The 20,769-nt window shown below is 42.9% G+C and overlaps 1 protein-coding gene across 1 annotated transcript in view; it reads right to left on the reverse strand.

Annotated features, from left to right (window-relative positions):
• The window catches only part of MRPS27 (mitochondrial ribosomal protein S27), an 80,826-nt gene that overhangs the window by 59,819 nt on the left and 238 nt on the right, over nucleotides 1-20,769 (reverse strand). The window contains exons 2-4 of the mRNA XM_074995418.1: nucleotides 17,546-17,623; nucleotides 10,967-11,037; nucleotides 6,159-6,217 (exon numbers count right to left, since the gene is read on the reverse strand). Of these exons, the coding sequence (XP_074851519.1) occupies nucleotides 6,159-6,217; nucleotides 10,967-11,037; nucleotides 17,546-17,623 (208 nt within the window). The remainder of the gene's footprint in view (nucleotides 1-6,158; nucleotides 6,218-10,966; nucleotides 11,038-17,545; nucleotides 17,624-20,769) is intronic.

The raw sequence follows: 20,769 nt of genomic DNA on the forward strand, positions 1-20,769 counted from the left end.
TACCAGTATGCGTATAAACTGCAAAGAAAGGAAGCAAAACTATCACAGTAGTGCAAAATACATACACCTAGACATAGGGCAGGAGCAAAATTTCTATTTAATGCATTGTGATCATTTTATTAAGTAACACTCTGGGATGATGTGTGGGTCCAACTAGTCTTCAGCTGCTTGACTTGCAGAAGAATACTTAACTTAATCTATGGCAGCAAATATAGGGGCATGAATGCTCATATCAGGTGGGATATTAGATCAGATAGATCCTTTGGCACTGTGAGAAACCAAGTTAATTTCATGCATCTATAGCTTTTGTGGTCTTGAAATGGTTTGAGAGCTGAAATCAAGCTTTAAAAAAATATAATTTGCTACCAACAAAGCTATATGTATAGCATACATAAGTGTTTCAGGCCTTGACATTCCATTATTTCACAATTGCAATCACATCCCAGTGTTTTAAAAATGATCTTATAATATACATCCAAATTGATGGAATACCTATCACTTTTCAAAGGCCGAAGTTTCACACCCCACCACAATGTTAGACTAGCCAGGCCAATAAAACACTTCACAAACACTGTGTGCATACATGATATAACCATATTGCTGCTGCTGAGTGTCTCGGACACATTACATCAACACTTCTTAATTGTAAACCAAAGCTGACTCATCTACAGTAGCTGTAGCATGCTGGATTGGTACCTTTTTATAGATCATCTTCCCCCCCTCAATATTATGATTGTGTGTTTAATACAGTCTGTAAAGTAGGATTCCCTCTAAGCTGTACAGCTGCCTAATAAGCCTCATGCAGGTGTTCAGGGCTACTGTGCACAGAGCTGCCGTGACCTCCTCTCTCTCGGCTGCAGCAGCTCCCTGCTGGGGCTGTATTAAGAAAAAGGCTTTAGGGGCTGAAACCCAGGGACCTAAGGGCCCTCTTAGCCCAGGACTGCAGCCTGTAAAGCTCCTGTCTTCCAGGCCAGCCCTTCCTGGTGGTGGTGAGGGAGGCAGCTCTGCACTGTGCTATTCCTTCCTTCTGGCTGAGCTACATGGCTGTGAACACCAGGAGGCTCTTTCCCCACACTTCCCTCCATTGCAGTCTCCATCCTGCTGCTTCAATTTGCTGGGTATCACGTCCAGAATTAATTTGTGTGCACTAATATGGAGATGATGTGTTGCACATCATCTCCATATTGGTGCATATAAAAATTCTGCACTAGACATAAAACATTAGCGGGAATGCAGCTGGAAAAGGGTCTGCAGGTAAAAATTCCATGTTACTTCTCTGGGGTACTCTAAGGGTCATTCTCTGCTAGCATTTAAGCCTTAAATCAGTGAAAATATGACAGCATAAATTTGGCAATAATACGCTAGTATTTAGATCTTCCCATAACAGTCAGGAAATAAGAAAAATGGCATTTCAGTAAGACAGGACAAAGTGGGGAAAACCATCAGCCTTTGATGCAGAGAGAGAGCATTTTGAATTTTGATTAGAGCTTACATTAGGATGCTCGGAGATGAAAGGATTTTAAATCCAATGGTAGCAAGAAAAAAGGTATTCAAAAGAGAACACAAAGAGGAGCACTGCAAGCAGCTGACGTCATGCTTCAAAAAGGGATTTCTTGTTATTGACGCTCCCCCACAGTTTTCTGCACAGCTGTTCTTGAGAGCGCAAGATGCTGTTGTGTGGCTAGTGACCCACAGTTTTAAAGCAGAGGAAGTTAAGTAGGTCTAAATACATGAAGCACATTGTATTTTTAATTCACTAAATATGTTAAGCAAAGCCCTGGAATGTCCACATATTCAGTGAATGTGCATTGTTTTGGCAATGTACAAAGTCCCTGTTCACACATCTTACAATTTAAAGGTCCTATACTCCTTATATGTGTGGGAATAACCCAGGGTGAGAGTGAAAACTACAATTTCCTTCTGAGTCTTACTCCAAAGACAACTGCTCCTTTGCAAAATGGACAGGGACTGCATGCCTTAAACCAGTGTTTCCCAATTTTATTTGGCCACACAACCCTTTTAAACTCAAAAGAATTTTGTGGAACCCCATTCTCAGGCTCTGCCTCCATCAGCCTCCAAACCCACCCCCCCATCTCCAGGCTTTACCTGCCTCAGCCCCCAAATCCACCCCCCAGTCCCCAAACTTTGTCCTCCATCTTGCAAACACGCTCCCCCTGCCTCAGCCCCAAACCAGCCCCCGGGACTAACCTATCTGGGGAAACTACGCCAGATGGCCATGTGTGCCCAGCAAAAGGAAAGCTGTTGTGGAGGTGTTCCGCTGGCAGGTGTGAGCCAAGCCATGCCCACTGGAGTAGTATGGCTGCTTGGGTGGAGGGGCGAGTGAGGGGTTCTCTGCAGCTCCCTGCCCTGTTGCCGCTGAAATAGTGGAAATTAATTCATTTGGTTTAATGGCTGGATCCCTCCCACTGCCCTGCTGGCCATTAAACCAATTAAATTTAGTTCTACTGTTTCAGCGGTGGCAGGGCAGGGAGCTGCGGAGGAGTCAGCTATTGTAATGGAATATTCTTGAGGAACTCTTATTTTCACTTTGCAGAACCCCGGTATTCCACAGCCCATCATTTGGGAAAACACTGCCTTAAACCTACAGCTCTTTGCAATCACAGTGGGTCTCTGCAGACCTATGGAGTGGCCAAGGGCTGCCCAAGCTATGCTGAAATGGGTTTCCTTGGCCCAATAGTCTTCCTTATTGAGGGCAGCATTCTGCAGCATGGAGAAGAAAGTGTTAATCACTGCAGATTCCATTGGTGTAACTCATGCTGCTATGCCATTGGGATTTGAGGGAAGGGGAAGTGGGAACAGTCCAGTGGAGACCAGGTTGGTGCTCCAAGACCTTCACACTCCACAGACTTTAACCAGGTTATGAGGGATGTGGGGTGGAGAGCAGCACTGAGGAGCTCTGTTCCTTTCTGTGGCCCCTAGGACACACCCACAGATGTACTCTCCCTTTATGCGCATCTATGAAGGGGAACATAGGCAGTAAAACCAAGTTTAATTACACATAAATGATTCAACTTCTAGCTAAAGTAAGCAGTACATATAACATCATGAGCGAGTGATGGTGGGTTCTTTATATAAATCGACAGCAAGTACACAGTGAGATATTAATGAAAGGTCATGCAGAAGAAATGCAGAGGAAGGAGGTTGCTTAGCAAACAAGAAAAGAAATGGAACTCCAACCACAGGAAATGGAAGAGAGGTACAAAAATTAGTATGATAAGGGGATAAAGGGTCAGGGAGGAAGTAGAAAAACTACATGGGGAAAATAAGAATTAGTATATAGGAAATTCCACTTGAAGGTCATTCTGTTTTACTTCAAAGCTGCTCAACTCCCTCTTTGAGAGTTGAAGTACTGGTCATAAAACATCTGGCTCTGCGTATTGTCAGCTGGGCTGTATTATTCCTCCCCCTCCCACAAATTGAGAGAGATTAGTAAATCATGCTTGCAAGCATCACAAAAAAGTTGAGTTAGAGCGATTAAGTGTTGACGTTAAACCCAAACATTATCTCCCTTGTTCTAATTCCTTGATTCTCTCATGTTTTCTCTTATAGTGGTTTTTAATCATTTTTTTTACCCTGATGTGTCACATTTCATGTCATCATTCCTATTTTACACACACACACACACACACACACACACACACACACACACCCGTGATACATGCTACATCTGAATGATCTAACACAAACTCCCCTTATATTAGCACTTCTAATTTGGACAAATCATGCAACTATGCACACAAACTAGCTAAGTATATATTAACTGCCCTAAAGACAGGGCATAGCTATTGTGTTCAGTAAGTCGTTACTCTATGAAGTTAGGGTTCAGCATTCTACCGTCATCTCTGCATGTGAGTTTGCTGTGGACGAGAGGTACAACTTTCTTACTATTAACCCATGGTTCAAAGTGAACTGAATTTGACAGCCTTGGGGGAATAAACAGCCATTCCTATGGAAGTGCCACCTTCACGTGGAAATTGACATGAAGGAAGTGGCAGTACATACAAAAGATTCCCCATTACTAATCTTGGTTTAGATGCTAGTCAGCAAAATGAACAGAGCTACATCGTAGGTGGTTTACTTGCAATCATCCTGTGATACAACCTGGTTAGTTATAAGACATTTCCTCATAAAGAGGATCCAATCTGTAAACTCTTACACAGCACCGAAGAAAAGTGTTTCTATTCCTTCCCATATTAAACATTTGCACTATAATTTAAACAGAAGAAAAATGAAACACAAAGCTATTTTACAACAGTAAGGATGCAGCAATCCAAAAAAAGAAAGATTCCTAATTAAAGCAGCTATTCCTTAATTCCCTTGCTTCCGTTATGCCTGATGGCAGTGGCTGGCTGAATACCATGCAATCTGCAGGCACCCTCACATTCTATCAACCTCCCAGCTGCAGAGATCTCTTTATAAATGTGTCCTTCATGTGAACTCTAAACTTTGTGCGAAATGTGAAGAACAATAAAACTGATCTCACCAATACCAATTATCTTGTTTCCTCAAACTGGTGCCTTTATTTTCATTTAAAAAGGAAAAAAGTGATGTTATAATTGGGTTTGTTTACATTTTCACATGGATTACAGATTTCTTTTTATAGCTGGACTTCTTGCTTATTTATGTATTTTGAGAACAAATAATGTGACCAAACAATATTTCTATTGTCTTCCCAAATGATTAGGCAGAGATAACCAATCAAACTGTATATGCAAATAACGACATCCCAGTTGATTAGCTATAGGTAATCTATCTTTCTAATAAGTGGGAAATACCTGTAAACTGTTTTCTGGATTGGTCATCTCTTTTGAATGCTATATGATTTTTTTTTAAATCAGGGTCCTCATTAGACATAGGTGAGTAATAGGGGAAAATATTTATGAATTAAGTTATCCCAGTCTATTCTTGCTCCCTTGCTACAGAAGCCTTTCATGATTTTAATCATTCTTGTCACCCATCTGCGAAACTCAAATTTATTTTTTTTGTTAAACAAGGAGGGAAAAAAAAACATAAAATGTGTTTTCCACAGATGAACACTCCATTCTGGAAATTGTGTTTTCATCTGCATGATTCTGTGACTGAACAGTCTGCTTCACATCATTAAGATTACTATACCACCCTGCAACTTCTCTCTCCTCCCTCTCCCCACCGACTCCATCAGGCATCTCATAAGCTTCTACTCAACCAGTTGAGCAGGTGCTGAAGCCCACACTAGAATTTTTAGAATGTGTTAGCTTATTTGGTTAGGGTTACCATATTTGAACTTTCAAAAGAGAAGACACCCCTGAGAGGGAGTGTATCTGTATCAGTATCTACCAACTCACATTGTATTACTGCATTACACTTTACATAGTGCATTAATGCAATGTGAGTTGGTAGATACTGATACAGATACACTCCCTTTCAGGGGAGTCTTCTGTCTGGAAAGTTCAAATATGGTAACCCTATTTAACTAACACACTGTAACACACCACCATTTAAATCCTAGTCCAGACCAGACATTGTTCCTTTATACAGTAAACTTTTTCATATCCAGCACTCCACTATCCACAACTCTCAAATAACTGGCATTTTAACCATAATTAAATGTTAGTTATATTTTCCATAAATACCATATAGTGAAATTCAATACAAATAAATACAGAAAATACAGTACAAGTTTACAGTGTACAATACTACTGTTGTTGGTAACTAAAGTACCATGTGTACATTTTTGTTTGTTTCTTAATATCTAATCGTGTTTTTCTTTAGTGTTGTGCATTGTTAGGTATAACTGCTTCCGGAAGCTCCACACAGGCTGCATGTGTGCACGTGTAATTTGGAGTCTGGAAGAGCTTCTTCCGGACTCCGAACCATGTGCCAATATGCTAATGAGGCATGGAAAATTTGCATCCGCACCTGATTAGCATCTTCTGGATAGCTCATTAGTGTGCTGCTTCCGGAAGAAGCGGCATGTGCACACACAGGCTCAGAGAAGAACACCACCTCTCTCCCTATTATATTACTGAGAACAACATAGATGCACTTTAGAACACAGAAATCCAAGACAATGAATGGGAAAGTATCATTGCAATAAAGAAAGTGCTTCAAAATATCTACTTTGATTCAAAGATAAGGTTGGACAAAAAGATGCTTACTTGTAAAGGTAATACTCAGCGTGATCTACCTCTTCTCGTGAAGAAATGTTGTCGATAAACTGGTTTAAAAATAAAAAGAAACTTTTTAGTGTCCAGCATTCACAATGCATATTAGAACATTAAGACATTTATATTGGTTCACATTTAAGTGTCTAGCCACACCAAAAAAATCTTAACTTTGATCAGTAACTGACTTCCTTTTTATAGTGTTTCCTCAAAAACAAACAAGCAAAAATAAAACATCCAAGAAGAGCTGACCTGAAGAATCATGCAGTGGACTGTATAACACGCAGAGAGAGACAGAAAAGCTAAAGATGGTGCAGGGGTAAAGGCCTGCTTCAGGAATTAGGAGACTTGGATTCCATGCCTGGCACAATCCTTTATCTTTGGTCAAATCCTTTAACCTCTCTCTACTTCCATTCTCTATATTTTAAAATCATCTTTTTCTTCTACTTTGTTTGACTGTTTGTTTATTTTGTAAATAGAGATGTTAAAACAAAGCAGCAGAAATGCAGCACCTTAAAGACTAACAAAATTATTTATTTAGTGATGAGCTTTCATGGGACAGACGCACATCTATCCCACAAAAGCTCATCATCGAATAAATCATTTTGTTAGTCTTTAAGGTGCTGCATTTCTGCTGCTTTGTTTTGTTGGACTACAGACTAACATGGCTACCTCTGTTACTATTCAGGGATGTTAACGGTTAACCTTATACAGATGAGGCTTACCAGTTAGAGTTAATCAGGGTGCTGCTCCAGTCCCATGCAGGTAGGGGGCGCTCCAGCCTGGCCAGAGCAGCTCTTGTCTGCAGGGGACCTGGCCCATAAGTACTGTGGGTTGGGTCGCTCCAGCACACCTGGAGCAGCCCTGGTCTGTGGCTGGCCTGGGATATGCTGTGGTCAGGGGAGCTCCAGCCCAGCCACAGTGGCCCCTCAGACACACCCTCCTCTTAAATCTGTTAACTGGTTAAACTTAAAGTTAAGAATTTACAATTGAGGATGTAAAGTTCTGTTTAATTAGTTAACATTAAACAATAAATTTAACCAGTTAATTAATTAAATGGGATTTTAAATCCCTAACTGTAGGCTCTTCAGCACAGGCACTCTCTCTTCTTGGGTGTACACAGAAGGCCAAAACAGGGTCCCAGTTGTAGCTAGAGAATCTAGTCATTTAATAGTGAAAAGAAAGCTGGGGGTAGCGGGGCCAAATCTGTCTTTTTTTTACACCAGTGTAACTCCATGAATCTATTGCTGACCTTTGCCAATAGAAAGCTCTACTTTAACCAATCTCACAAAACACCCTCAGTTTAGAAACAGGCAAGAGGAGAGGAGAACCGCCGTTGTGGGAATCTGCTACATTGATTAGGTTCAATGCAATAAACAATTTCCAGCCTTTCTGAATTCCCAAAAATCAAAAATCGACGAACACTGTCTTTATCCCCCAACCTTCAGTAATAATCTCAGAACTTATCTCTCTCTCACAAGTTTGACACTGGGTCAGAAATTACAGCTCACCCCACTGCGTGTTCTCTTTATTTAAAAAACAAAAAAAGCTTCCCTGATCCAAAGGCACCGACTTCTTCACGAGGCTTTGGCTGAAGGTCATGCTGTGCTGCAAAACTGTTTATAGTTTCTCCCATTGGCAGCGACTATCACCAACATGACCTGAACAGAACAGGCCACAAAAACTGCTCAGAAACTGCATGAAGTGTTTTTGCTGAATGAAGTGGTATGAAAACCCCACTGGCGACTCTGGTGATTACTAAGGGTGAGAATAGTACTGCTGAGTTTCCAATAAATCAAATCAGCTATTTTTTTTTCCTTTCTGGCCTAGCACTATGGTTTGAAATTCTTTTGAAAGCAAGTATCAGAAGTGCTACACTTCTTAGCACAATCTATTTATTAAAGAGAATTTAATATACATCTCTCTCATGGTCCCCAAAATAAATGTATGGAGCACATGATAGGCTAAGATTCATAGTAAGAATCACTTACTGGCTTAATTATTCCAAGTCAACATACTGGCAGGATCTGCTGTAGTGGGGGAGAAAACTGCAGTGGTTGGAAGTGGTCACAACCCCCACAATGGCAGGGGCCCTGAAGAGGAGGGGGAAGCATGCATGGCCAGGGAGTGCATTTCCCTTAGTTACCCATGCAGATGGAGTTCCTAAGGAGCAGGGAATTTTATCCAGAACACACATACCCCGAGGGTATTCAGAGGTCTTCCAGAAGTTACATCAGCTCATTTAGGCTGGTTCAACACATGCCACCGCGCATCAGATGTGGCATGTGCAGAAGCAGCCTTTGATATGTGGCTAGTTTTACAACAGGCGACATAAAAAGCACTAGTGAAGTCAGTACAAATTGGAATTTCATACAATGACTTTATACTGCAGGTTGCACCTCCACAGGGCTGGGTCCATGTCCTGCAAGCCATCCAGACTGGAGCTGGGACCTGCAGGGCCAGGCTGCATTGTGGTGGTGGCTGGAGCCAGTGTCTGCCCAGCAGGGGCCATGGCCCGGCAGGACATAAGGTGACCCCAGTGCTGAAGGCAGGGGGGCCATCAGAGGAAGTGGAGCCAGCAGCAGCCTTGGGGAACCAGAGGCAGACGACCTCCCCTCATCCAAAAAATTCCCTCATTCCCTTAGGTCACCAGACAAGGGAGGTGCAACCCATACTGTGTATACTATGCACTGAAATAGAGCAATATTTATATTTCAATTGATTTCATTTATAATGATATGGTGGTAATCAGAATACAAGCAACTTTTAAGTAAGTGTGCAGCCCTTCATGTCTGATTCTGTAAGCAAATTGTTTTAAGTGAGGTAACTTGGGGTACACAGGACAAATCAGACTCCTGAAAGGGGTACAGTAATCTGGAAAACTTGAGAGCCACTGCTATGGAGCACCAGGTGAGTTTTAAAGCTGTTGCAGACAAAAACCACAAAAAGGCAGGCAACAGCAACTTTGCCAGTACTTTGGGTCTTTTCACCTTTGAAGCAGAGGGCCGGGTTGGTGCAGGGAATTCTAAGTTACCTGTGCTAGCTTCAGTGAATCTGATCTTATACAGTAAACACTTTAATATCCAGTAGCCCCGGGACTGGGAGGTTGCTGGATATTCAAATATTCTGGATAATAGAGAGGTATACCTAGCAATGCATAACACTCAGGAAAAATAAGATTAGATATTAAGAAAAACAAAAATGTATGCATAATACTTTGTTTACCAACACCAATAGTACTGTACCCAGTAAATTTATTCTGTATTTATTGTCACTAGACTGTACTTACATAACTAAAATTTACTTGTGCTTAAAATGCCGATTATTTGAGAGTTCCAGATAACAATGCTGGATATGAAAAAGTTTACTATATACAGGATCATTACCATACAGAGTATATAGTGACACCAATAATGGGTCAGGGCCCCACTGTGATAGCCTCTGTACAAACACACACAAAAAGACAGTCTTTGCACTGAAAAGCTTATAGGCCAAGAACAAGATGCAGTGAAGCCAGATGGTGAGAGCAGACAAAGCTTTACATAGTTAAGGCTTCAGTTTAGCAATATTAGCAGGTATACCAGTGTCGCTCAGCTCTTTAACTGAAGTAATTTTTTAAAAATAAATGAAAAATGTCCACATTGTTTCAACAATAGTAGTTCTCAAAAATGAAGAAAAATAAAGCTGGGGTAAAGGGGATCAGGAGGCGAAGAGGGTGAGTGGCTTAGGGCAGAGAGCTTCTGGGAGAGCTCAAGGCAGCAGGGTGGGGGTACAAAGTTAGGGCAGTGGGCTGGAAGGTGTACTGGGCCCCCCCAATGGCAGTGAGGGTGATGCTGCTACAGCAGCAGTTCCTCCCAGGGACCCAGAACTGTGCTCCCCATCCAGTGACTCTTCCTAAGAGATGGGGATTTGTGCCCTGCAGCCTGTCTGTGGCGACAGGCTGCAGGATGCTGCCACTTCTCCAGCTGTCCCCGCACGGTCTGAGGACTGTCTGGGGGATGGGAGTGAGGCTGCAGGGAATTACCTGCTCTCCAACTGACCCTACCCCATGGCCTGCAGAATGTCTGGGCAGAGGCAGGCTTCAGGGGGCTGCCCCTTCTCCAGCTGCCCCTCCCCAGCTACTCCCTTGCAAGTGGTCTGGGGTAGGCCCAGTTCCAGGGGCTGTGCCCTCTCTCCGGCACCCACCCGCATGGTCTGCAGGTTGTCTGGAGAGGGCCAGGCTCTGGGGGCTGCCCCACCTCTCCAGCTCTCCCACCTTCCAGCAGCCTCCCACCCCCTTCCCCAGCAGGCTGCTGGCTGCCTGGGATCTGCCCCCCCCCCCCCATCAGCATCCCCCTCAGTGGCTTGTCAGCTCTCCGCAGGGAGGGAGCTCTGGTAGGGAAGCTACTTACCCAGCGTTTGTGACAGGCAAGATGGTGGAGCACCAGCCCTGCTGGCGCCTCTGTTGGTGCTTCATCTGTCCCCAGTGGCCAATCTCAGTACTGCATCCCTCCTGTCTGAGCCTCTCCCTTTTTTCCTCCTTCCTCCTTCTGCCCCCTCACTTCCCATGTTCTGGGAAATCCTGGGATTTCAGGTATTTCCCACTTTCCGGGCACAACCAAACCCTGACTTTGTTTTAAGTTTGGGTAAGAAGAAGATGCATACCAGTTTGTGGTCATAGCTCTAACAGTATAAGAGGAATTCTTAGAAAAAATGTAGCACAGACAGGCAGACAGACACTCAAATATATTATATATAAAAATAATATTTATGATAACAGGATGTGTTCAGTTGAACTAGCAAAGGTAGGTTTGGTTTCTTACCCGTGATATTGTCAAAGAGCTGACAGGAAGCTTTCTTTCATAGGTTCTCTCCATGAGCTTGGCCAATTCAGCTGTAGAAACACATGGAAAGTTATTTTCGGCTAACCAAAGTTACTGAGAGAAACTGACAGAAAAAATCAACTCTTTTGCAAACTGAACCAAGGTGTACAGTCATAAAATTAAACACTAGTTCTTAGAAATGTATTTTATTTTAATTTGGAGTTAGATGGAAATCCATGGAGGATTTTTCAAAATGTTTGATATTGGGGAAAAAAAGAATTCGTAAAGCATCAGGTTAAATTAATAAAAGTTTTAAAAAGTTGGACAGATGCCTTAAAAGTTCATTGCTGGTTTCAAGTTTGCTATTTACTGGATAATGCATCTGGTTTTTTTTTCTTATTTTAGAACAAAATAAAAACACAAACAAACAACCACCACAGTCCTAGACAAAACAAAAAAGCTGTAAAGTAGCACTTTAAAGACTAACAAAATAATTTAATAGGTGAGCTTTCGTGGGACAGACCTTTACTGCTTTTTTGTTTTGATAGTATATAAACTAGCACGGCTTTCTCTCTGCTACTAGTTCTAGGCAAACATCAAGTCAAATGAGCAATATGTCAGTATTTCATTCACAACATAGTAACCTGTTCTGATAATGTCCAACATGGTATTTAACTGTTTTCTGAACAGTGGTTTTAATTTTGGGCTGTTCCACATGGGACTGAATACTGAATTTCATAAATGCAAAAATAAGAATACAATTTTGATTCTTTTTGAATAACAGTGCCTTGTAAAAAGCTCTACTGAACAATCCTTCACATATGCACCAAGGGTTTCCCACCCATGAGACATAGAAATAGATACGCACAAGAATAGCGACTAAATCAGCTCCACTGAAGAGTGCGGGATACCAAAGGCATTTGTGGTTCTGGCAGCTGCCCCAGGAGTACTTTGCCTGTTTCACAGGAATAGAGACTCACAAGTACTCTCCTCGAGTCCCCTTTCCAAACAGCTCAACACACTGACCCCTTCGCATCTTCCTTTGCACCTGACACAAAGCCTATTGAGCAACCACTGAGAATTGACTTTTATCAATGGGTTTTGGATCAGGATCTTACAGCGCAACCAAGAAAGGGGTGGGTAGATTACTTTTAAGTTTGTTTTCCACCTGTCATAATATGCAACAGCCATTATGCAGTATGCATATGGATAGGCAATATCCAGTCCAAGAGAAGTGTATTAATCTCTATAATTCAGCAGAGGGTATGGAGAGAGTAAGTGGGCCATCACCAAGAGAGGGAGGAGGAATGACTCTATTATACATGAGCCTCCTATGGTGTAAGTCTTTAAGGGTCCTACCCTCAAATCAATCTGTACCTCTGCAGCCTTCACTTACCACAGTCAGAGCTGAATCACAGAGCTGCAGCTATCTTTCTATAGACCTTACCTCCATTCCACCTGAGTTCAAGCTCCTAGGGCTTATCTAGGTTGTTGTTCCCTCTTATACTTTGGCAGTGGCCACACTAGCAAGTGCTGCCAGCAAAACTGCAGTTTTGTCAACAAATGCATTTTCTAGACAGCATCTGGACAAAACACAGCACTTTTGCTGGCAGCGTTCTGCCTCAAAGCTGTCGACAGTTTTAGTTGACAAAAAAGCTGTGTTGCCACTTGGGGCGGTGGGGAGGGGCGGCGGGCTTCTCTTGACAGACAGGGCATCCACAACAATGGGCAGCCCTGCCTCCTATGCTTCACAGTGCCCATTTTGTCGAGAGAGCAGCCAGGCAGTCTGGCTGCTTTGTTGACAGAGCTGAGCATTCTTCTGATTAGTTTTGTATGTGGCCACACTCTGTTAACAAAAGTTTTGTTGGGAAAACTCTCCTGACAGTGACTTATGTTGACAGAGAGCTGTCATGTAGCTGTAGCCTTTGAGTGCAGAAGGTGGGGTTCTGCTAGAGACTTCCAAAATACTTTGCCAGTAAAGGCCTGTGTTAAAACTCCCAAGGTCACAGATTCCCTGGCCTTGGATTGGTATCACTGTCACCACCCAAATGCAAAAATCCCTCTGAGAACCCAGAAAAATGTATTTGGGAACTCCTTCCTGGGGGGTGCCATCAACCTCTTTAACCTTTGCTAACAAGGGATTGGAAAACTAATTTAATAGTTGACTTTGCAATCTCAGGCACACGCACACAGGACCTCCTACCTTTTAGGGCACAGGAATCAGATCATGGTCATAAAAGGATGATTTTTGTTAACAAAACAAAGAAAACTTGGTGAAACATTATAACATAGAGAAGTGATTCCCTGGGGTTCAGTTTAGAAAGTTCAAGTGTGAGGTGGAGTTACATGTCCTCAGCGCACAGAAGTCCAACAACACAAAAATAAAGAAAATAACCTGATTGTGTCTGGCCACACAATCCCTGATGTACTCACCTAATTGTAGTTTCAAGATATAGTCCTTCCTGAATACTCAATGCCTCGGTTCCTGACTTAATTCATGTCTCCCAGGCTCCCCCGCCTCTTCCTGCCCCATACATCACTGGGGCTAGATTTTTAAAATTTTGTAGATGTGTAACCATGCAGATGTGCTTCTAAGCATGTAGTGGGATTTTAGTGCCAATCTGCATCTTTAGGCACCTAAATACCTTTGAAAATCTAGGCCTTACTGTCAACAACTATAGATAAGATCATTGGCCACATTTGCAAAAAAAGATGGCTATACAATACACCTGAATCTGTACTTTGGCATCTAGGAAAGCAGCTTGCTTCATAGGTGCTAACATGCTGCACCTCCCACTGGGCTGTTCAGGACCTCTCAAAATCAGGCCACTTATTTAGAGACTTAAATGTAGATTCAGGTGAGTGAACATGAGAGATCTACATAGTTCACTTCAGCACCACATCTGAATGACACACCACCAGTGAAATTCTGATGATTTTAAGCCTAGTTGTAGGAAGCACAATAATTATTGTAACTTCAGTTATTTCTCTCACCCTCCAGCCCTGAGATCAGTCCACATTATACAAGACTCTTCTCAGGCAGGGATGGGAAATATACAGCCTGCCAAACCGATGGATGAAGCCCATCACCAGCAGGCGGGCTGGTGCCACCACAAACCCCCGCATGCAGCTTAATGCAACTGGCTACAGGGACCACGTGTTCTCTGTGTGCCCCGGGGGGGAGCGGAGAAAGAACCCTCCATGCATTGCTTCTGCCCCCAGCACAATCTTACTGTAATTATCAAATAGGAGATTAATGTGATCAACTCTCAGATATGGATGCACAAGATTAATTTTTACTGAATTATTATCTTTCACAATAAGATAATTAGCTTCAGACCACAGATGCCATTTTTTAAAAAAAAGAGTCAAGGGTAACAAATTTAAGGCATCACCTTCCTCCCTTAGTCATGGGAATAATGAGCTCTGGGATTTCCTGTTAATTTTAAATCTGTTTGTGAAAACCAAAATTCTCGCTCCCTAAAACTAAGTGGTTCAGGGAACCTACGAATGGAAGAAAGTCTTTCACCTCCCAAGTTACTGATTTGAAATTTAACTCAGGTCAGAAGTGGCTGGCATTGGTTTTTTTTTGGTGGCCTGTTAGATGAATGTGTCTCAGTTCAGACTGAATTATCTTTATTCATGGAGGTGGTACATCAAGAGCAAGATTGAAGCCCACTTACAATGGAATTCTGCGAAACTGGCAGCTACTGCATACTTGTCCTGTGAGTGAAGACATACTTCATTGCAGAATTGACAAGGGCAATTTTTTATAAAAACAAAATGCTGGGAGGAAGAAAGTCCTGTTCTTTTTAGGAGACTTTAGGAGGTGGGAGTCAGGGTGAGCTCTTTTCACTTTGTACTACAGTACAGTAAACCCCTGAAATGCGCAACTTTAAGTTGTGCTTAACTTGCATTAATGCCAGTTTCCTGGTCCACTCACTGGCCCTGGCCAGTTTCCTGGCTCCCCTGCATTGGGTGGGAAATCTGACTTATGTGGGGGTTGGGAGAATGCACCCCCCACGTATATCAGGGGTCTACTGTACTTCAAACATCTCACTGCTGTCAACCAGCATGCAAATGAGACACAGCACACATAACTGGCCCTGGCCTCTACATTCCTTGGATACATCAGGAAAGGCCTAATGTTTATAACAACATAGGTCTTGAATGAGAATTGCTTTAGTCTACAAAGAGAGCACTGCCATCTACTGTTCTGAGATGACAGTTTTGATAACTAAGGGGCTAATTCTTTTGCAAGCAAAAAGAAATTTTATTGCTCTTCAGCACTGTCTCGACTTGCCATCAATCTATCAGTTAACTTCACCTTTGTTGTTACACCAAATGAAATCCAAGTGACTATAGATCCATCTAGTCCTCCTGCTTTCTGAGCATCTGATTTTCAGAAGAGAGTCTTTATGTTAAACCAATTTTTCCCTACCATTAGTCTATCTGAAAACCATAAACAGGACATCTCACAATCTCATCTTTTAAAAAACCAGCTGGTCTCAACCATTTGTTCCACATGCAAAACTAAGCAATGTTCTCCTCTGCATCAGTTCCAGCACCTGGATGTCTCAATCCTACCACTCCAGGAACATTAACTTTATACTCATCATTATTTTTATGAAGACAGGATACTTTATGTACATACAACCCGTAAGTGAATTAGCTTAAAACACCACCATAGAATAGAAAGATTTTTGTGCCAGAATATTTCTCTTATTTCTTTATATCTAAAATATTGAGATGTGCCAGACTGACAACCATGGAGATCATAAGCTTCTGACATCAGAAGACATATACAGGAAGTAAGTGCCAATTTAATCTTCATTCTCATTATAGTGTTCTGCAGGAGATGAAGAGTCCATGAAAAATAGCTCATCATTACTAAAACAAAGAAGTCTTAGCACAAATAACTCATCCAAGTAGTAATTAGCTTTTTGCTCTTACACACAAGATTAAACGTACAGCAACACAATCAGCAGAGACAAACAACAGTCTATGATGTCATCTCCCCTACACACTATTAGAAATTATTTTTCTAACTTTTTTTTTTATGATTGTTCCTTCAAGGGGAAGAAGAAACCATACCCCAACCCAAATAAATTAGTTTATTCTAAACCCTCAGAAAGAGGAGAGGGGTCCTGAGTTTCAGAGGCAGCAAGGTGACAGTAACTGCTTTGGTCCAAGGTCTCAGGTAGCAAAGACATGCAGTCTCTCTCACCAAAAAGTCTGTGTACTTATCATTGCTATTCAAAAAATCTTTAGTAACCTATACATAGTAAAATGAGTTAGTATCAGTCTAGTTACAGGGGTCAGCAACCTTTTCGAGGAAGAGTGCCAAAATTTGACTTTTGACCTCTATGTATGGTCTGAGTGCCAGTAATAGTTCTCATAATCACTAATGGCACTCCTTATTACAGCTTCATTAATACATTAAGATGCAGAGCTTTACCGTTTAAGTGGTGGTTGGTAGCATTAGGCGGTCTTTTGTTAACCCACAGGCAGTATAGCTTTGAGCAAGCTCCATGCTGAGTGGGGGGAGGAGAGTTGGGGCTGAGCTCCCACCTCATGTGCCAACGAAAATCAGCTTGCATGCTATTCTTGGCACCTGTGTTGAGGGTTACTGACCACTGCTGTAGTTATTGTGACTAGATGAAAAAGATATGTACTATAGAGTGCAAATCACAGATCCATAAGCATTTGTGCTAGCAGGAATCATTGGCCGTTTCTACACAGGCCACTTCCTTTGGAAGTGGCATGCTAATACATGGAGCAAAAGATGTTAATGAGGTGCAGATGCAAATTCCCCATGCCTCATTAGCATCACATTACGTGATTTGGAGTCCAGAAGACCATTCTTCCGGACTCCAAAATGCCATGTAGAAACGTGGCCCTTGGGGGGCTTCCGGAAGGAAGTCCTCCTTCCAGAGGCCCCTTCTTCCCAAAAATTTTTGGAAGGAAGTGGCCTGTGTAGAAACGGCCATTTTGATCATGACTTCCTTCATAGTGCAGGCCAGACACTCACAGTAACTCCAGCTCCTAGCCTATAAATTCTGTATCTTTTAGAATGACCATCAGCCTTGATTTGAGGAATCAGTCACAGGCTTCCTCCCTCCCCCGACCCATAAATATGAATATGTATAACTGAAATGCTTTATGCAACATGCGATTTTAAAAGTTTTAAATGCAATTTTAAAGTTGCAATCTGATGAATCTGTATTTTATTTTGTGTGCATGTATCGCTCTCTTCCGGAATAGCTTATTTCAAAATAAGGCTGCTGTATGGACATACTTCTAGTCTGTATCTGCAAAAACAACAAAGAGCCCTGTGACATCTTAAAGACCTTTATATATATTATATATGTGAACACACACACACGCTCACCCCTATCCCTACCTCTGTGACTTCCACTCCACCTATCCGAAGATTTGGTTTTTTACACACAAAAGTTCATGCCAAGAAAATCTGTTACTCTTTAAGGGGCCACAGGAGCCCTCTTTTTTAAATTTTTTATTTATTTAAGAATTTTCAGTTATTCAAGATGAGTAAATGCAAAATAACTTTTTCCTTACCCAGGCTGTGCACCTCTTTTTCTCTCTCTTCCCATTTTGAACTGTCCAGGTAAGCCGCAGAAAGAATAGATCGTCTGCCTAACGGTGAGGCGGGGAGGAACATAGTATAAGCAGGGTCACTTAAACATGTCAGTTCAACTAAATGAACACTTTATTAGAATATATTTCCATATTTTCCATTCACTGAATTAACTGTAAATTGTTTTGGAAGCACTCTATATTATAAGCAATTAATTCAAAATATATGCATTCAGGCTTTAGTAAGACATTACCATGATCACTTTCACTCCTCCTAGAATCCTCAACAGTTCCCTCCATGGGTGCGACAGGTGACACCCCCTTTTGGGGCAGGCTAGTCTCCAGCTCCAACCCTTCCATCCACACCCTTATCTGTGGCTGGAGCCCTGAGAGCCCCTGGACTGTGCTGGTGAGATCCCCCAGCCCCACTCCTTCCCCAGATGCCCCTCCTCCCCCAACCCCTCACACACCTGCCAGAAAACCTGGGTCAACTGCAGATGTTCCTACCTCTCCTTTCCCTACACAGGCTGCATCTATACTATGAGATAAGTTCATATTTAAGACAGTTAACTTGATATTACCATGTGACTGCCTTCACTGTAAATACCATTAGCATGATTTAGGGAACACTAATATCGATATCAGAATATTGTTGGTACCTGCTGGGTATAGTGTCAAGCTCAAATTCAAAAGTTCAATTAAAGGCCACTGTGGAAGTGCCAGATATTAACATCAAATTTATTAGCTTCCAGAGGCACCCTGTATATAACCCACAATGCCCCTCACTGCTTCACTCTGGTTGCTGCTCTGCAGGTGCACAGGAATTCAGTAACAGGAAGACCTCGAATTTCAAACTGTGACCAGGAAGCCTGTGGCTGTGGGTCCATGTTTGTATGAGAGCCTGAGAAAGGTCTTTCTTTCTTTGCTATTAGTGCTGTGAATGCATCTACCCATTACAATTAGCCCCAGCAGGGAGTTCATCATTCTGTCTCTACGCTTCACATATTTTTCTGTGCTGCCTAGCGCCAGCCACTACCCTGCCACACCACGTGGCAGCAAGGCTGTTGTGGGGGTTATGTTTCCATAAGAGGCCGAGAAACTTCTTCTCAGTGGTTTATATTTGTGCATGCTCCCCTCCCCCCCTCCCTCCCCCCCTCCCCCACAGGTGCCACATAGTCAGGGTCTTTCCCACGCTCAGCCACATCACATGGGTAGCCCACAACCCAATAAAAGGATGTGCATGCTGTTTGGTGCTGACCATACTACCAGCCAGTACCATGGCTTGTGTAAGGTTAGAGCTCCAAGGGTGGGAAAGGTTTTCAGGGGCCTGCAGCCACTGCGGGGGGAGTTTCCCCTGTTGCCTAAGATATTTGGGGGCTTTGGAACATTTCAACCAGCTTCGCAGCTGCAGACCATGGTTCCCCCGCTAATTATTTTCTGGGGCTTGCTGCCCATGGCAGAAACCTACTGCTTTTTGCAACACCTTTGACTTTTTCAGTTCTAAAATCTTTTCCTTAACATTTCTTATCTTTCTTCATGCATTAGCTCCCCCCAAAAAACACAGGGAGAAGGGCCAGTTGAGATTCCTGTGTCCATTATAAGTTCAGCTTATGAGATTTCACTGGCATCCCCCATGTTGGCAATGTCTGTGCAGTGAAAAGGGAAGAAAAAAAAATTTTTCCCCCCTAACTTTTTCTATCCTCTTTCTTCTAATTTTGCACCCCTTCACACACAGAACAGTGGGTGGAAGGCAGTTGAGAATACAGTCTGTCCCTGTGTGATTTTCATAGATCAAATACAATCAAGAGAAGGGGGACAATCAGTGGATGGCCATTTGAGAACCCAGACGCTGTACAGAAACTGAATAGTGCACTGGAAAGCTAAATACCCTCCCCTCGGCAACTCTCTTTTTTCAAAAACTTTACTGTCAACTCTTTCTTCAAGCTCTTCAGTGTCCCTCTGTTATTTTCAGGGATCGGATGCAATCACAGCAAGGGGAGGGGGACAGTGAATGGATGGCCAGTTGAGAAGACACACACTTGCTATTTTTATGAAATCCTGGATAATTCAGTTACAGAAGAGATTTCTGTTTACTTTGCCATCTTTGTTGATGCCTTGCTTTTCCTTCCTTCCAGCCGGAAAAATGGATGTTTGCTAAATCCACTGCTCATTAAGGTCATAATTACTTACATTTACCCCACCCCATACCCCCCCTTGCCACCCCTCTGCTCTTCTGATTTGCCAACCTTGAAAACAATTGTTCTTATTTGTCAATCTTGATAATTTTTGGACCTATGTGCTTTATATATTGAGTCTGTTCTGGTATAGTTATGATCTGAAGAAGTGAGTCTGTCCCACAAAAGCTCATCGCCTAATAAATTATTTTGTTAGTCTTTAAAGTGCTACTTGATTTCTTTTTTATTTTGCTAGAACACAGACAAACACCGCTCGCTCTCTCTGTCACTATTCTACATTTACTACAGTTACAGTCTTACTAGAGAGATTTGAAACATAGTAGTGCATACAACAAACTAAACAAGGATCACATGCATAAAAAGAGCCACAGGAGCGGAGGCAGGGTGGTTGAGGGTGGACGGGACGGGTGGAATTGAGGAACCCTGCACTAGCTGTGGCTCAGGCAGCCCTTCTGCTTGAGCACTAGCTGGCAATACAGGGTCATCAAATCCCACCCACCACCGGCTCTGTGAAGAGCCGCAGTGAGGGAAAGTTGACAAAATTTCACAGCACACAAACAGTTAGCTCAGCACACCATTGGGCTGCGGCACACTGGCTGAAAACCACTCATGTAGATCTACATTTCCAGGCTGTAGTCAGCGCTGGTGCTAGGCATAAATAGACTCAACTACTTCAGGCCCGGAGCAGCTCAAGGCGGCACACTATTCCTGTGTATTGTAGGGGTACACCAAACTTTATCCCGGGTGCAGTAGCCACGAGGGACCATTCCGCTCAGCGGGTTCTTTGCACGCAGAGCTCTCAGAGCACTTCACGCTGACGCGCGCGCGCGACAAACAATTAGCCCCATTTCACACATAGCCCTAGCAGCGCCGTGCAGAGCCCAGCTCTCCTACACTGGCCCATGGCACCTGGACACACAACGCCCGCATAGCCGCTCGCGGGCCGGCGAGCTCTGCCTCAGCGCCCCGAGAGGCTACCCCTAGCCCAGGGACAGGCGGGAGGTGACCGGG

The sequence above is a fragment of the Carettochelys insculpta genome, chromosome 5 (assembly GCF_033958435.1).
Source record: "Carettochelys insculpta isolate YL-2023 chromosome 5, ASM3395843v1, whole genome shotgun sequence".
Classification (NCBI taxonomy): Eukaryota; Metazoa; Chordata; order Testudines; family Carettochelyidae; genus Carettochelys; species Carettochelys insculpta.